Source organism: Phoenix dactylifera, chromosome 15, assembly GCF_009389715.1.
Source record: "Phoenix dactylifera cultivar Barhee BC4 chromosome 15, palm_55x_up_171113_PBpolish2nd_filt_p, whole genome shotgun sequence".
NCBI classification, from domain to species: domain Eukaryota; kingdom Viridiplantae; phylum Streptophyta; class Magnoliopsida; order Arecales; family Arecaceae; genus Phoenix; species Phoenix dactylifera.
Genome location: NC_052406.1, coordinates 3,708,598 through 3,723,490, shown reverse-complemented (window position 1 = coordinate 3,723,490; position 14,893 = coordinate 3,708,598). Strand labels below are relative to the sequence as shown.

At 40.5% G+C, this 14,893-nt stretch overlaps 2 protein-coding genes across 2 annotated transcripts; one reads left to right on the top strand and one right to left on the bottom strand.

The window, feature by feature from the left end:
* LOC103704246 (probable LRR receptor-like serine/threonine-protein kinase At2g16250) lies at nt 1-8,415 on the top strand. The gene is made up of 4 exons (XM_008787461.4): nt 1-2,565; nt 5,263-5,391; nt 7,256-7,278; nt 7,382-8,415. The coding sequence occupies exons 1-4, from the start codon at nt 608-610 to the stop codon at nt 7,951-7,953; spliced, it is 2,682 nt and encodes an 893-aa protein (XP_008785683.1). The 5' UTR covers nt 1-607; the 3' UTR covers nt 7,954-8,415.
* A 1,043-nt stretch (nt 8,416-9,458) lies between these two features.
* Nucleotides 9,459-14,851, bottom strand: LOC103704245 (AP-3 complex subunit sigma). The gene is made up of 6 exons (XM_008787460.3): nt 14,688-14,851; nt 14,533-14,575; nt 14,373-14,434; nt 13,778-13,874; nt 13,456-13,526; nt 9,459-9,870 (listed from the first exon to the last, which is right to left on the bottom strand). Exons 1-6 carry the CDS (start codon nt 14,754-14,756, stop codon nt 9,712-9,714), a joined length of 501 nt encoding a protein of 166 aa, XP_008785682.1. The 5' UTR covers nt 14,757-14,851; the 3' UTR covers nt 9,459-9,711.
* Between the last annotated feature and the right edge of the window lie 42 nt (nt 14,852-14,893).

Sequence of the window (14,893 nt, the reverse complement as noted above, 5' to 3'; positions counted from 1 at the left end):
TCTTCAACACCGGCTGATAGATTTGACGCGAAGGGAAAAAAAAATAATGGAAAGGGAAGCTGTTAATTAATTCTCCCAGCTCACCTCCGGGCTGTCGCTCCCGGTTATCCGGTCGAGTCAACCCCCTCCCTCCTTTCTCCAAATCTGAATTCTCTCTGCACTCCCTTCCGGCGACCGGCCAGTCCCGGTTCATCCTCACCCCCTCCGGCTACTAGAAATTATTAGAAATTGTTATTTAGAGAGTAACAATTTTTAAAAATAAAGAAAAAATTTGGTGAGAGTGGAGAGCAGAAGAGAGGCGGTTGGGATCTTCTTTTGGGCATTAATACCGGCATTTTGAGTGGGAGTCGCTGTGGTAAAAGCGAGGCAATCCCCACCTTATTATTTCCTTCCATTTTTTCTTTCTTATTTTTGAGTATTTTCCCGAAAATAGGAAAAGAAGGGAAGAGGGCAACTAAGATGGAAGGTAGTCCGTCAACAGCCGGCGCAATGAAGCGGCAGGCAAGGAGACGAAGAAAGGGGAACACCGGACGACGATGACGCACACTATACCATTGGTCCACCACCAAGAGTTGATGCGCCCGAGATCACCGTCCGCTTAGCCGTCATGCCCTCGCCGTTAGCCCCGTTAGTGCTTATCTTGCTCGCGGCCGGGCTCTTCTCGCCGGCATTAGGTCAGAACCTAACGTCGGCGGCCGATCTCGCTGGGTTATATAGCTTGAGGGCCTCGCTCGGGCTTCGGGCCCGGGACTGGCCCCGCCGGACCGACCCGTGCTCGGCCTGGACTGGAGTCGGGTGCCGCGCCGGCCGGGTCGTCTCCTTAAACATCTCCGGCCTCCGCCGCACCCGGCTCGGCCGCCTCAACCCCCGGTTCGCCGTCGACGGGCTCCAGAACCTCTCCCGGCTCGAGTCCTTCAACGCGACCAGGTTCGCCCTCCCCGGCCCCATCCCGGACTGGCTCGGCCGCCGCCTCCCGCCGGGGTTCTCCGCCCTCGACCTCTCTGCCGCCGCCGTCTCCGGCCCCATCCCCAACTCCCTCGGCGGCGCCACCGGTCTCGCCGTGCTGTCCCTCGCCGGCAACAACATCACCGGGAACATCCCGTCGACCCTCGGCCAGCTCGGCAACCTCTCGATCCTCGACCTCTCCCGCAACTCGCTCTTCGGCGCCATACCGCCCTCCCTCGCCTCCCTCGCCAACCTCTCCTACCTCGACCTCTCCTCCAATTTTCTCAGCGGCTCGATCCCTCTCGCTCTCGGCACCCTTCCGAAGCTCAATACACTGATGCTCTCCAACAACAGCCTCACCGGGTCTGTCCCGGCCCAGCTTGGCGACCTCTCCTCGCTGACCGCCCTCGATCTCAGCTTCAATTCCCTAGCTGGTGCCCTCCCCGACGATCTCAAGAACCTCAGGAGCCTCCAAAATTTGAACTTGGGCAACAACTCCCTCTCCGGCCTCCTCGCCAGTAGCCTGCTCTCCGGTCTCTCCCGGCTCCGGTCCGTCACGCTGAGCCACAACAACTTCTCGGGCGCCTTGCCGGACTCTCTGTGGTCATTGTCCGAGCTGCAGGTTCTTGATGTTGCCAATAACAACCTCACCGGTACGCTCCCGGACCTCGTGCCTGCCATCGCCAATGCCAATGCCAGTAGTGCTGTGTTCAATCTCTCGAACAATCTTTTGTACGGGTCAATTTCTGCTGGGTTTGACGTCGTTTTCGCAAGGTTCAGTGTGGTCAATATCTCCGCTAATTACTTCCAAGGTGCATTGCCTGTTGATCGTAGCAGCAAAAATGTGTCTTTTGGATTGAATTGCTTCCAAAATGCCTCGAATCAGAGGAGTCCAACTGATTGTGAGGAGTTTTATTTGCAGAGAGGGCTGTCTTATGATGGCTCGGAGGCCCCGAATATTGCTCCGGCACCAGCCAGCTCTTCTGGTGGGAAGAGCAACAGAAATTGGAAGTATATTTTGATAGGGGCTCTCGGGGGGCTTTTGTTAATTGTCATTTTGGTCCTTGTGATCGTGCTGTGCGTGATGAAATGTGGAGCCCGGGAAGGTGAACAGAGGGAGAGCAGTGGGACTGCAGTCCCTTCTGGAGCGCAGCCTTCTGCGGTCTCCGTGAATTTGTCAGCTGTGGGGGAGGCCTACACCTATGAGCAGTTGGTTCGGGCGACTGCAGACTTCAGCGATGTGAACCTTATCAAACATGGGCACTCAGGGGATCTCTACCATGGTGTTTTGGAGAATGCCATTCCTGTGGTGGTGAAGAGGATCAACATGCGGACGGTCGGGAAAGAAGCTTATGCCATGGAACTGGATTTGTTTGCCAGAGGTTTGCATGAGAGGCTGGTGCCATTCCTGGGGCACTGTTTGGATAATGAGAATGAGAAGCTCCTCGTATACAAATATGTACCTAATGGTGACCTATCAAATGCACTGCATACAAAGTCCGGGCAGGAAGAAGAAGGGCTGCAGTCATTGGATTGGATTAAGAGATTGAAGATTGCAATAGGGGTGGCTGAAGCTTTGTGTTATCTGCATCATGAGTGTACCCCACCTCTGGTTCATAGGTATTGCTTCCACATTGTTGTAGTAATAGCAATCATTTTACTTAGATTATTCTTTTAGATGAACAAGTATCACAACGTTAGTAGCAACTTGACAAACTTGTCAGTGGTGCATATGGTGAAAGTAGCCTTTATTCTGTTACTCCCTTTATCCAGTAGCAACATGATCATCTCAAAAACTTATATGCCACAAATGCTATTTTGCTTACATCAACTAATGCCCAAATGCTAATTTGCTTACATCAACATTTTATTCAATCTATTCTTATCAATGGCATTTTCTGTTTTTATTGTATAATCTGGTTTTATCGAACAACAGATAAATCCAAGAATAGGTAGTTCAAACTTTCTAGACTTTCTTCTGAACTCTTCCTGAATCCTTTCTAAGGGACTTCTTCTGATTGGATGCTACTTCTTGGTATTGGTGTCTGAGTATTTTGGTGCCCATTGTCTATTCTCTATTATATTTTGGAATTTGATGGTCAGCATATGCATTCTACCTCCTTATAGTTAATAAATTCTCTTTTGTCTTGATGGATCGTACCTTGAACTCCATTTTTCTCATTTTGAAACCTCAAAAGAGTTTGAGGTCCTCTGGTGCTAATCAAGTGTCCAATACATGGTTTTATTGTGCCCTTGCGATTCTTGCTTGCTAGTGCAGTACATCTTTTGGTTAATTCATCTAATTGTGTCGGATCCCTTGAATATCTTTGATTTTAGCCTCTAATATCATCCTTTGGCCTTCTAGGTATGCGGTTCATTCTGTTATCCTGCTAACTGATAGTTTATATCCACTGGCATGTCTCTATTCCATATTAAAATTTTTAAGCCTTCTTTTTTCTTTTAGAAAACTTGTATTTTAGTATTGGCTCTTGACCATTCTTTGCCAAGTTGTCTTCTTTTCAGAACGTGTTTGGTGTTGCTTAAGAAAGGTACTTTTGTAATTTCTCAAGCCAAAAAAGTGCTTCTTAGAAAATATAAGTGTTTTGTAACATATCTGGCAAGTGGTTTACAAGAAGTTAAAAAAGTGTTGCTGGCAGAAGCTAGATCATCTTGCTTCTGGCTTCTCCTTGTGTGAGAACTTTGTAAGAAGCAGAAGCAACACCAAGCACACATTTTCCTCTCTCTTAACTTTCATAGGTCTATACACTGATATTATGTGTCATTGTTGGCATTAATCAAAATAATATTGTGCAAATCTTTGTGTTTGTTCAGTGTGCCACTCAAAAACTTTATTTGTTCTTATAAATAGTCAACTTTCACATGTCACCTCAATATTTTTAATTACATAAATATTTTAGCCCTTAATTATATTGCTTGGTTGCAACTAATCTTACAATTTTCGGTAAAAATCATTTTCCATTCTACATCCTTATAGTTTCTTCTATCTTGAACTTAGGCTCCATAAAGCTAAGTACATCGTTCTATTGTCTTGATGTTGTCTCTTATCTTACCCCTTGGTTGAATATGCATGCTCTCTTTCTTATCATCAAGAGTTCTACCTCTCATGAATGAAAAGAGGAAGAACAAAGATAGTATAACTTTCTCAACAACCTAAAATGGACAGGAAATTTGTAGTGGGGCAGGAGACTCTTTAGGAAATTGCCTAACATTGTCTTGACAATTTGACTAGAGATATCTTTGGAATCCTTGGTGGGAATCATTTTGGGAATAAAGTAGATTTGTTATTATTACTAGGCAATCCAACTCAAAATCTCTTTTATATCATGAACTGTATTGGGTTAAAAGAGCTAGAGAAACACAAAGAGAGAGGGTGAGAGATCTTCTAATTTAGTTTGAAAGAGGTGTATTTTTCCTTCAAATTTAAGAGTTTAGGTCATGTCTGGCCCTTATAATCTTGTTTTCTTATAAAAAGATATTATATTTTCTATGCTTATTGGTTTGATCATTGAGATTCGAATGAATTATTATATTTCCATATGTATATATATGTCTGTATATTTGGTTGTTATCTTTTTAAAAGGATAGCTTTTCTGTGCCCTAAATAGGAATGGCTGGAATATGAGGATCCATAAGCCGAGTCCAAATAGTTGAAACAAGGCTGGATGGTCATGGTCTTGGTTATCCAATTAGTTGAAGTTTGCGGCAGATAAATTAGAAAATGTTTAGATCAAGGATATATGGTTTCCTTCTTTGACCTAATAGGCTTTATACATTTGGCATCTAGAGTTTCACGCTCATAGTATAAATAACCTTTGAGATTGAGAGATATTGCTGTTTAAATTATGTAATAAGGATCTACAATTTGTAAAATGAATCACTGCATTTTGAAATTTCTTGGACAATTTCTTACCTGCTGCTAGGAAAAAAGAGAAATTTCTTTCAAATCTCACTTACTAAGTCCATTCTGTTTGAGACCACATTATTCGGGTATATTGCTTGGTCACATTTATTGTGGGTTACATCAAGTTACTACTGACCTGTAGCAATCTTTAAGCTAACTTGATTTGAACCTATAATTTATCTTAACAGCTCCATTTTCCTTAAAAAGTATTTTAGCATCAAAGTCCTATAGCATAATTAGCAAGCAACTTTCCTGCCACTATTTGGCCAATTCGATTTATTGGACCATTAAAATGCTACCTGCATCATGGGAGCCAATTTTGACCAAGTTGTTGTAGCAGTAAAAGGGGCAAACTTGTCTAGTGATGACCAACTGAGGTTCTTATGTGGTTGCAGAGATGTTCAGGCAAGCAGTATCCTTCTTGATGATAAGTTTGAAGTGCGGCTTGGAAGTTTGAGTGAGGTATGCACTCAAGAAGGGGAAGGCCATCAAAATGTCATCACCAGGATATTGAGATTCTCACAGTAAGTGTCTGTTCTGATATTTCTTTGCTGATCAAGTTCATACTGTATGTTTGCAATATCTGGGAAAGCAAGCTAGTATTCCTTAGCTGGTTTATCTTTATGTCATTTTGCATCTTCGTGACTGTTTCATTTTATTTTGTATCTTGCTATAGCTATTCAGACCTTAATTATCCATCATTTGATCATATGTTTTCTGATATCCAGCATTCTTAATGCTTTGATACAGGCTTCCACTAATGTTTGCTCGCATTAACTTATAAACAATTAAGACAAATTGAATAAACAATATTCTATTGCAAGTAATTATAATTCATTCTTGTAGATTGGTTTTGTTTATAAGATTGATACTATTGCAATCCAACCTTGTATTTATTGTATTGAAATATGCATACTAGAATTAGATTTTTTTTTTTGGTTTGGGGGGGCGGAGGGGGAGGGGGATGGTGGGAATGCTAATTTTTTTATCAGTTAATTATAGACATTTCTGCCGAAATATATGAGTATTATCTTGGATTTTTGGACTAGTATGTATCCTGGAAACAACTTGTTGTAAAGACACAGAGTTGGATGTACAAATAGATAGTGGCTCATGTAATAGATAGTGTTCATGTTATCATGTCAAATGAGTGTGAAGTGTGAAGTGTGAAAAATTAAGGTTGTCCCACAAAAAGAGAGCAAGCGAGTATGTGTCTTGTAGACTTTGATTAATATCTCCTGGAAACAATATGTTGCGATGACTCGAATGTCCACAAATATATTCTTGATGTTGTCATGTCAAATGAATGTGAAGAATTAAGCTTGTCCCACGGAAAGAGAGAGAGAGAGAGAGAGAGAGAGAGAGAGAGAGAGAGAGAGAGAGAGCGCAATGACACGGTTGGATATACAAAACGATATTGTTCATGTTATCATATCAAATGAAAAAGTATTCTTAATGTTATCATATCAAATGAGTGTGAAATGTGAAGAATTAAACTCGTGCCCCATATAGCCATAGAGATAGAGAGAGAACAATGACAGAGAGTTGGATGTACAAAAAGATATCATTCCGGTTATCATTACAAATGAGTTTTAAGTGTGAAGAATTAAGTTTTTTTTTTCGAAAGAGAGAGGGGGGGGGGGCAGAGAAGGAGAATATCTTGCGAACTTGGACTGATATCTCCTAGAAACAACTTGTTGTGATGACGCAGAGTTAGATATACAAAAAGATATTCTTCATGTTAATGAGTGCAAAATGTGAACATTTAAGCTTGTCCTAGAGAGAGAATGCCACTTTGGAATATTTGGATCTTGGCTAGAAAGTGTGTATATTAATTGATACGGATGAGGAAAATAATGAGTGTATTTATAAACCACAGGAGATGCAATCTTGCTGATAGCTATTTTAGAAATATAAAATCTTGCTATGAAAAGTTTGACCCAATACATGATCTGCAAGCTCTTAAAGAGATGATGTGAAATCCTCAACAACCTTCCATGCACTCTGCTTTAGCTGGTATTTCTCGAATTGACTTGCTCATTTTTTGGTATTAGCTTTTTGGCCCAATCTTGTCTAACTCACCTCCAACTTCTGTTATGGCCTTTTTACACCTGCACCAGCGAAGGGTTACTTGATTTACAATGCCTGGATCAAACCTTAAATTATACTCTCTGATGATGGCTAATATGAAATGGTTCATGTCGAGTTGTCAATATCATGCTAGTTTAAGTATGTATGCTGGAAGTTTTCTTGGTAATATATGGTATCAATTGCAAAGTCAGGTCTGCAATGGTGCTGAATACCTTAGCCATTATTATTAGTTATACATATAACATTAAGTGGCCTGTAATGTTCTAACAGTGTTTCCTTTTTGTCCGTGATGTGCAGGACATCTGAACAAGGCATTTCTGGTGCGCAAACTTACTGAAATTCCCTTTTTGTTATTTTTTAAACTTTTATTCAGCTTATTTCCTTTTTCAGTGTCCGCAAAAATCGACTGATCATTTTGTGCAGGCTCTTCTACCGCAACATGTGCCTACGATGTATACTGTGTGGGAAAGGTATTACTTGAGCTAGTCACCGGTAAGCTCGGCATTAGTGGGTCAAACGATGCTGCAACAAATGAGTGGATTGAGCATGCATTGCGTTACATCAACATCTACGAGAAGGAGCTTGTCACGAAAATTGTGGATCCATCTCTCATCGTGGATGAGGACCACTTGGAGGAAGTCTGGGCAATTGCTATTGTGGCAAAGTCCTGCCTGAACCCAAAACCCTCCAAACGTCCACTCATGAGATACATCCTAAAAGCACTGGAGAACCCTCTGAAGGTGGTAAGGGAGGAGAACAATTCTGGCTCAGCCAGGCTGAGGGCTACTTCCTCAAGGGGCTCATGGAATGCTGCTTTGTTCGGAAGTTGGCGCCAAGGCTCTGATGTTGGCCCGCCGAAGGAGGACCAGGTATTAAAACGTTCAGGTACATCGAGGTCTCAAGGGAGCGGTGGTGGGGATAACTCATTCTCCCACAGGAGACCATCAAAGGAGATCTTCCCAGAACCGTCTGGGGCTCGCGACACCGAGGATTGAAGATGATGGTTTTATTTGTGATTCTTTATGTAATAATTTTTGGCAGGCTCCCCATTCGAGTGCCTGCATGTCGGCATCTGATCTGAAGTCCATTATCCTGCAAGCATCAAAATGGAGTGAGGTTGATGCCTTGCATTGAGACCAATTCTTTCTCTTTGCATTGGTATATGAAATTACTTGGTGGGCAAGGAGGCTTCCATGGTGGTGGCCCAGGGCAAGTCTGCAGTTATCCGTGCGCCCATTGTTGGTGACAGTGATAGATGTGCCGATGGTTCATTGCTTACAGTTTGTTTAGTTATACCTGTCCTTTTCCCCCCTGGAAAGCATCAAGCTGCAATTTTTTCCCGTGTAATCCATCCTTCATTGGTGGTCTTTCTGGGTATTGTAAATTGAATGACTGGGTTTCACATTACATCCTTCTTCCTCCTGCAATCACATGTATTTTTTTTTATTGAACCTTTACTCAGATATGTGGCCATATGATGACTTGGGTTACTGACCAAAACATTTACAGGGATGAAAAAGAGAAGGAGAGCAAAGGTCCCACGGAGATTTAAACTCAGGTTACTGAATTCAGAGTCCAATGTTCTGACTACCAGACCATGGATGAATGGAGAGTTTCTCTGTTTTCATATAAAAAATCTGGACACCTGGCTTCTGATTTTCTAGAAGTAAATGAGAAACTAAAAGCTCATCATTTTTGAAAGCATAACCATGACCTTCTCCAATTTTTCCAACAAAACGAACAAATACAAAATCTAAGGTATTTCTTTTCTATCAAGTACAGAACAGTCGTTAGAATTACATTCTTTTCTTTCTGTGGACATAATTCCATTATATAAACTGCTGCTCCTGTTTCCTTTGGTACCCCAGTGATGTTGACTCAGCGCCTCGTCTTTGCTTGATAAAAACACTCTTAACAATCCTCGATCGCAACACCACAGAATCCTGAAGGAAAAGGTTTCACAGAAGATTAAAAGGGTGCTCCCATCACCCATTCTATCTGCATCGTTATATTTTCACCATTTGACTAGAAGAAGATCATACAGAACGCATGCAGCGCCTCGTTAAAGCAAGGAGAAGAGACTTGCTGCAAAACAAAGTGAAAAAGTGCGAGCCGGAGATCCTTCATCCACATCATCTTTTTAATTTAATCATGTACTTTGAGAGAATGCTTCAATGAACCGGCTACTGAAGAAACAACTGGATATAAGAAAGGTGTAGCAAATATTTGGTGCATCTATTGTCAACCAGTAATTTTGTATGTTATATTAGCAAAAGAGCACCAACGTCGAAGTTCGATCAGGAAGGTACAATCCCTTGCCGGTGAGAGGTGAGGTTCCGGTTCGATAGGATTCAATTCTGTAGATCATCCACTCTCTTGCTTCAGCCCTGTTAACTTTATACCCTGATGCTGCGAGCACTAGTCTTGTCTTCTCAGACCTGGACTTTAACCTAGGTAGAGTGATAAGGTAACAGGTTGCTAGTTATACCAAACTTTGATGGGTGCAAACATAATGGAAATCAAATTTCTGCCATTAGTAAAGTCAGACATATCTTCACTGTTTTACTCAGCAACAAAGAATTAAGAGAATTTTATCTCAGCAATGGAGCTAGTGCACCGACATCAGATAACATTGTCTACACTCCAAAGCAACTTGATTAAGTGGTACAAGCAAGCCCACATGCGATCCAATAACCAAGCCACAAAAGGAACCTGCATTAATGTCTTAGGACTCTATTCTGCACATGTAAAAACTAGCGGCCAAATCTTGCTGAAACAGACTTGGGAACAAGACTGATTGCACTTGAAGATTTCTCTAACTTGGAAATCTCCTCAACGGCCTTCAGCACTTGCTCAGAACTAGTTTCCAACACTTGGCCTCCAAATATAATTTCGTCTAAAAGCATATGCATCTGCATAAAACGTATATAATGAAACTCCCAAATAAAACGAATCAGGATATGTATGTATAAGCTTCATTAGTAACAGAATCTAATATAATATGCTCAACTGCCAATTTCATCATAGAAAATAAGAGCATGGTCTAGCTGAGGAAATTCCAATACAGTCATTCTATAGCTCAGCAAGGTCCAACAACTGCATTGAAGAAAAGAACAACCAACATTGCCAAATTCAATAGCAGAAGAATCTACTAATACACAAAACTATATGTCTCCGGAATATGACAAACATGTATGGTGGATCACTGTGCTCTGCAGTGATTGTAAAACCTTTGAATTAGCTTGGCCTGGATGCACAACAGAATATAAAACTAACATAAACCAAAGAACCAGGTACTTCATTCCTTGATCCACTTCACAACAAAATCATTCACTAGACTTTACGAAAGGACTTAATGTTGACATTGATATTACTGTGATTTTTAGATTCCTATATATCAGCGGAGACTTTTAGGCTTTCTTAGAGGCCATGAGTTCATTCCATTTGACCCTTTACCAACTTTGGCTCTCATATATCTTACATTCTTACAGTTGTTAGCTGGACTTCAACTTTCACATTAGCCATGGTATCACTTCTCCCATAATAACAAAGTTATGCTAATTTTGCTGAGAAATCATTATGCTCCCCCTTCCCTCCCACAACGTTATATTACAGACAACTGAAATGTCATGAAGACTCAATATATGTAACGGTGTACAAGTGCCAAAACCCATAGGTAAGAATCGAAGAATTATCTATGAAAAATTAGAATCCATTCACACCACCCTAGCAAAAGAGACACCATTATGCTGGCACTCTTAGAAAGTGGATGATGTAAGACACCATCTTTAGCAATGATAACTTAAAACTGGAAGCAAGTTTATAAGAAGGGCTTCACTGGGAAGTGACTGGGCCATCTTTGAGGTAATAATAAGAAATGGAGGAGCTGGGGTAGATGAACTCCTCAAAAAAAAATGTCAGTTGCACAAATTAAATAAACATGCGCATCTAGCCTTAGTCAAATTGTTTGGGTTGGCTTTGGTGAATTTTGCTAATAATCCTTATTAATCATTACTTCTAGTACTAGTGCAAGATTTTCCATATTATCTTTTACAATGCCAAATTTGCTGAAATTTCATTGACATGCACATCACGCCTTATCCAAACTGTTTCGGATGGCTTTAGTGAATCCTCATTTGCTTCATTACTATCAATGACTGCTTCCAGCATTAGAGCAAGATCTTCCTTATTCTTTCTTACAATGCCAATTTTGAAAAATATTTCATTCACATGCACATTAAACTGATCCAATTTGTTTGTGTTTGCTTGAGTGAATCTTTTTTTTTAAACCTTTCTTATCAATGATGACTTCCAACACTACTGCAATATTTTCTTCTTTCTCACATATTTCTGATTTGCTATCTACCTCTCTATTTACTAGATCCTTTTACATATATTTGAACAAGAATTGCCGAACGTGTACCGGGTGCTGTACCGGTCGGCGCTCAGTCCGATTTGGTACTGGTTCGAACCAGATGGACCCGTCCGGTTTTGCCCGATTCTGTCTAGTACCGGCCGGGGCTGAAACCATTTTCCATAAGCAAATCGACCCGGTCAGAGATCGGGTCGGCCCGGTTTGGCCTAAACCGAGATGTACGGCCCGGTTCAGCAATCGTTGACTAGAACAACTTTACCCTAGCGGTTTCCTCATGTCTCTGCTGCATGTGCCAATACCATCCCAATCATTTTTTCATCAGTGCAACTCCTACGCCTCCTCTAACATATGCATTCTCAACTCTGTCCTTCCTAGATTTATCAAACATACAACTCAATATTCCCTTTCATGCCATGGCCTTCCTCTCTTGAATATTACTTATTGCCCAACATTTTGAGATGTTCTCAAGATATCAAGAATTCTTCTATTCCACTCGATTGGAACCCCCCAAAAGATCACCTGAGGAATCAAGGTCCCTTTGTCAATGCAACCTATTTGAAAACTTTACCAGCATTACCAAAAAACAGACATTTCCCTAATTAGAAACCAATGTATACTCATTGACTTTGGGATTGGAGCTTTCACTTGCCTAACCACTATAAAAAGGAGCAGGTGCTTAACATATAAACATCCTCTCGACACAAAACAAAACATGGCTGCATTTCTAGCAATAATTATAAGTTAGATTCTTCATTTAAGTTGCCATCCAACAAAAGGCTTACTTTGCACTTTAACTCCAAACAAAGGCCAATCGGGTCTTTAAAAGAGATCCATCACTGTCGACTATAAGAAAGGATATACAAGCATAGTGAAATCCAGGGTTAAATCACAAAGTCATTTAAAAGTCTTCCAGTAGAAAGTAAGTTTCAGAAACCACACTTCAAAGATCTATAACCATGCGTAGGAAACTTCAATTAACAAATGAGATATGTCTTTTCTGTAAATTAAGAGGAGGTCAGATATAGAAGATTTTGCTATAAGTTAATGCATTTTATCATTTTACACTTTGTCAATCAAGCAAAATGAAAACGGAACTTGTTTATCTCCCCTGAAGAATTTCCCATGCAGTTTTATTTCTATGTTTGGTTATTTAGCATTTTGTGTGTGATAATAATATCATAAATTATAGAGATAAAAATGAGAATGGGTTTATGGATCAAGCATCTTCTAATCCTCATGACTTGTTTATACATGCTCTTTCCTCATAACTTTGTCAACAATTATTTAAGTATGCTGAGCTTATGATTTCTTTGCATATCTTTTGTTATGATATTTCAGTCTTTCTATTTTTCATTTTATATATCTTAAAGGATTAAAAAGAACAAATTAAACATTATGGTGTGCGATGTGATGAATGCATTCCTGGTAATCTAAGTGAAAAAAAATATAAAAATGAAAAATATTCCACAATATCATATGCCTTAAAAACTTAGGCAATACCAGGGGTTCAAGAAAACAAGTTAAATGTAACAAAAATGAGAATGTCGAGAAACATGTGTTGTATACTAGACTTAGGAATTACTATATTAGATAATCTAATTAAGCTGAGGACAAACAGAGAACTGAGTGCAATGCTGGGCATGCAGGATGAGGATCTGAGGGCGAACCATAAAGGAAAAAGTACTCTTTATCTTCTTGACAGATTTAGGGAGATGAGTAGAAGAGCTAAGCTAACATGGTTGGAATTGCACTAACAATATAGATAGCCATTAATAAAAGCAAATGGAAAATGAAGATTCATAAAGCTGGGCCCAATATACAAAGCTTGATGGTTACAGCTACACGTAGTGCTAGTTCATATTATTCTGCCTTTGTAATTCATTTATTGAAAAAATGAATTTAATCCTCCTACTTTTGTTTTCATCCATTTCCCTGTTCCAAGTTTTCTTAAACTTCACTTCAAAGCCTAATACACTTCATTTAGATAAGCATGCAGAGGCTCAGACAATCTTTTTACGGTCATCTAGGCAGTATCCAAATATGTCAACTGGCTACCTAAATGAAACAACTCAATGGACAGACCAAAAATGCTGAGAAAGGTAGCAACAGCCAATAACGCTACCTTATTGAAATTGAACACAATGTCCAGCTCACATACATTTTTGAAGCATCTGTCCAGAGTCTCAACGAACACTGCAAGCCACACAATTTAATTAGATCCAATATCTTCAAAAAAAAAATCAGGTAATATCCTATTGGGACCTAAAAAATTCTACATCAGTGCTCAGTCATAAATTACAAGGAATAGTTACGAGATATGGCTTTTTAATGCACAATATGAGAGCAACAATCCATGCACGACTCGTGGCCATTCAAGTTCCATGCAAGAGCAAAAGGCACAGACTTGCACTAAACAATCTTCACATAAAAAGCTTTTGACTTACCTTGTATAAGGTCAAGCATAGCTAGCTCATTTTCAGCACTATCAAACACAAAAACAAAATACAAAGTGGCAAAATGCTTGTACACCAGCTGAGTACCCTGCAAATAAGATGAGTCAATGAACATGCAGATAATAGATAAGTCATAATCATTCAGATTAATGACAAAACGATGGGTTTTTGTACACAAACAGATGCATCAAGAGGTTCATCATCAGATGAATTCTACATCAAGCCTAAGCATTCTTTGCATCAAATTCTACAATCTTTGATACACGATTTTAAAAAAAATATAAGGAATGAATACATTATAGATTGCAACAGATCTATCTCTCCACTTTTTTTATCTCAGTATCTTCGCTCAATGGCTACGAGGGGCCGATTGCATGTTTAAAAAGTTCAAATTATGATAACTAATTGTGGACATATAGGGAGTGAAATCCGAGAAAGAGAGAATGTAGAACCTAGAACCAAGTGAAAACTTAAGCAATTAGCATGCAACTAATCATCACAAAGAAAAAAAGTCACTTTTTTTGATCGTACTCAGTGGAAAGACAGCATAGTACATCAAAATCTGCAATAGATAATACGGGCATACCGGGCCGAAGATTGCGTCTGCCTCAACGAAGTTGCTGACGTTGTCTGCTCTCTCGGATAAAACTGCGACGGGATTAGACCGAGTTAAGGAAGAAAGAAGCCCTAAAACGAGTAAAGGTGAGATTTTTACAGAACAATTCGATAGATAAGGGACTCGGGACCTCCATAGACGCTGCGGATCAACTCTTGCTGCTTCTCCGGCGGCTGGGATTCAAATGATGAGAAGAAGAATGAAGGAAAGGAGAAGGGAAGGAGGGGAAAAATTAGAAGAAGAAATCTAATGGGAAGGAAAAGCCTAGAAGAGGGCAAAGGGAACCTGGAAGTCGTAGAACTTGACGAGGCGGGGCTTGCCCTGGGTGTTCATCACTATCACCGCCCGAATCATAGTTTCTGGCCGGCGGAACTCGCCGATTGGAGACGGCACCTCGGCTACGTTTTGCCCTGCTCTGCCCCGATCGGTGGTAGAACGGGGTGGAGGGAATAGGGAAAAGGGGGAGAAAGATGTAAGAACTCTTTTTAGAG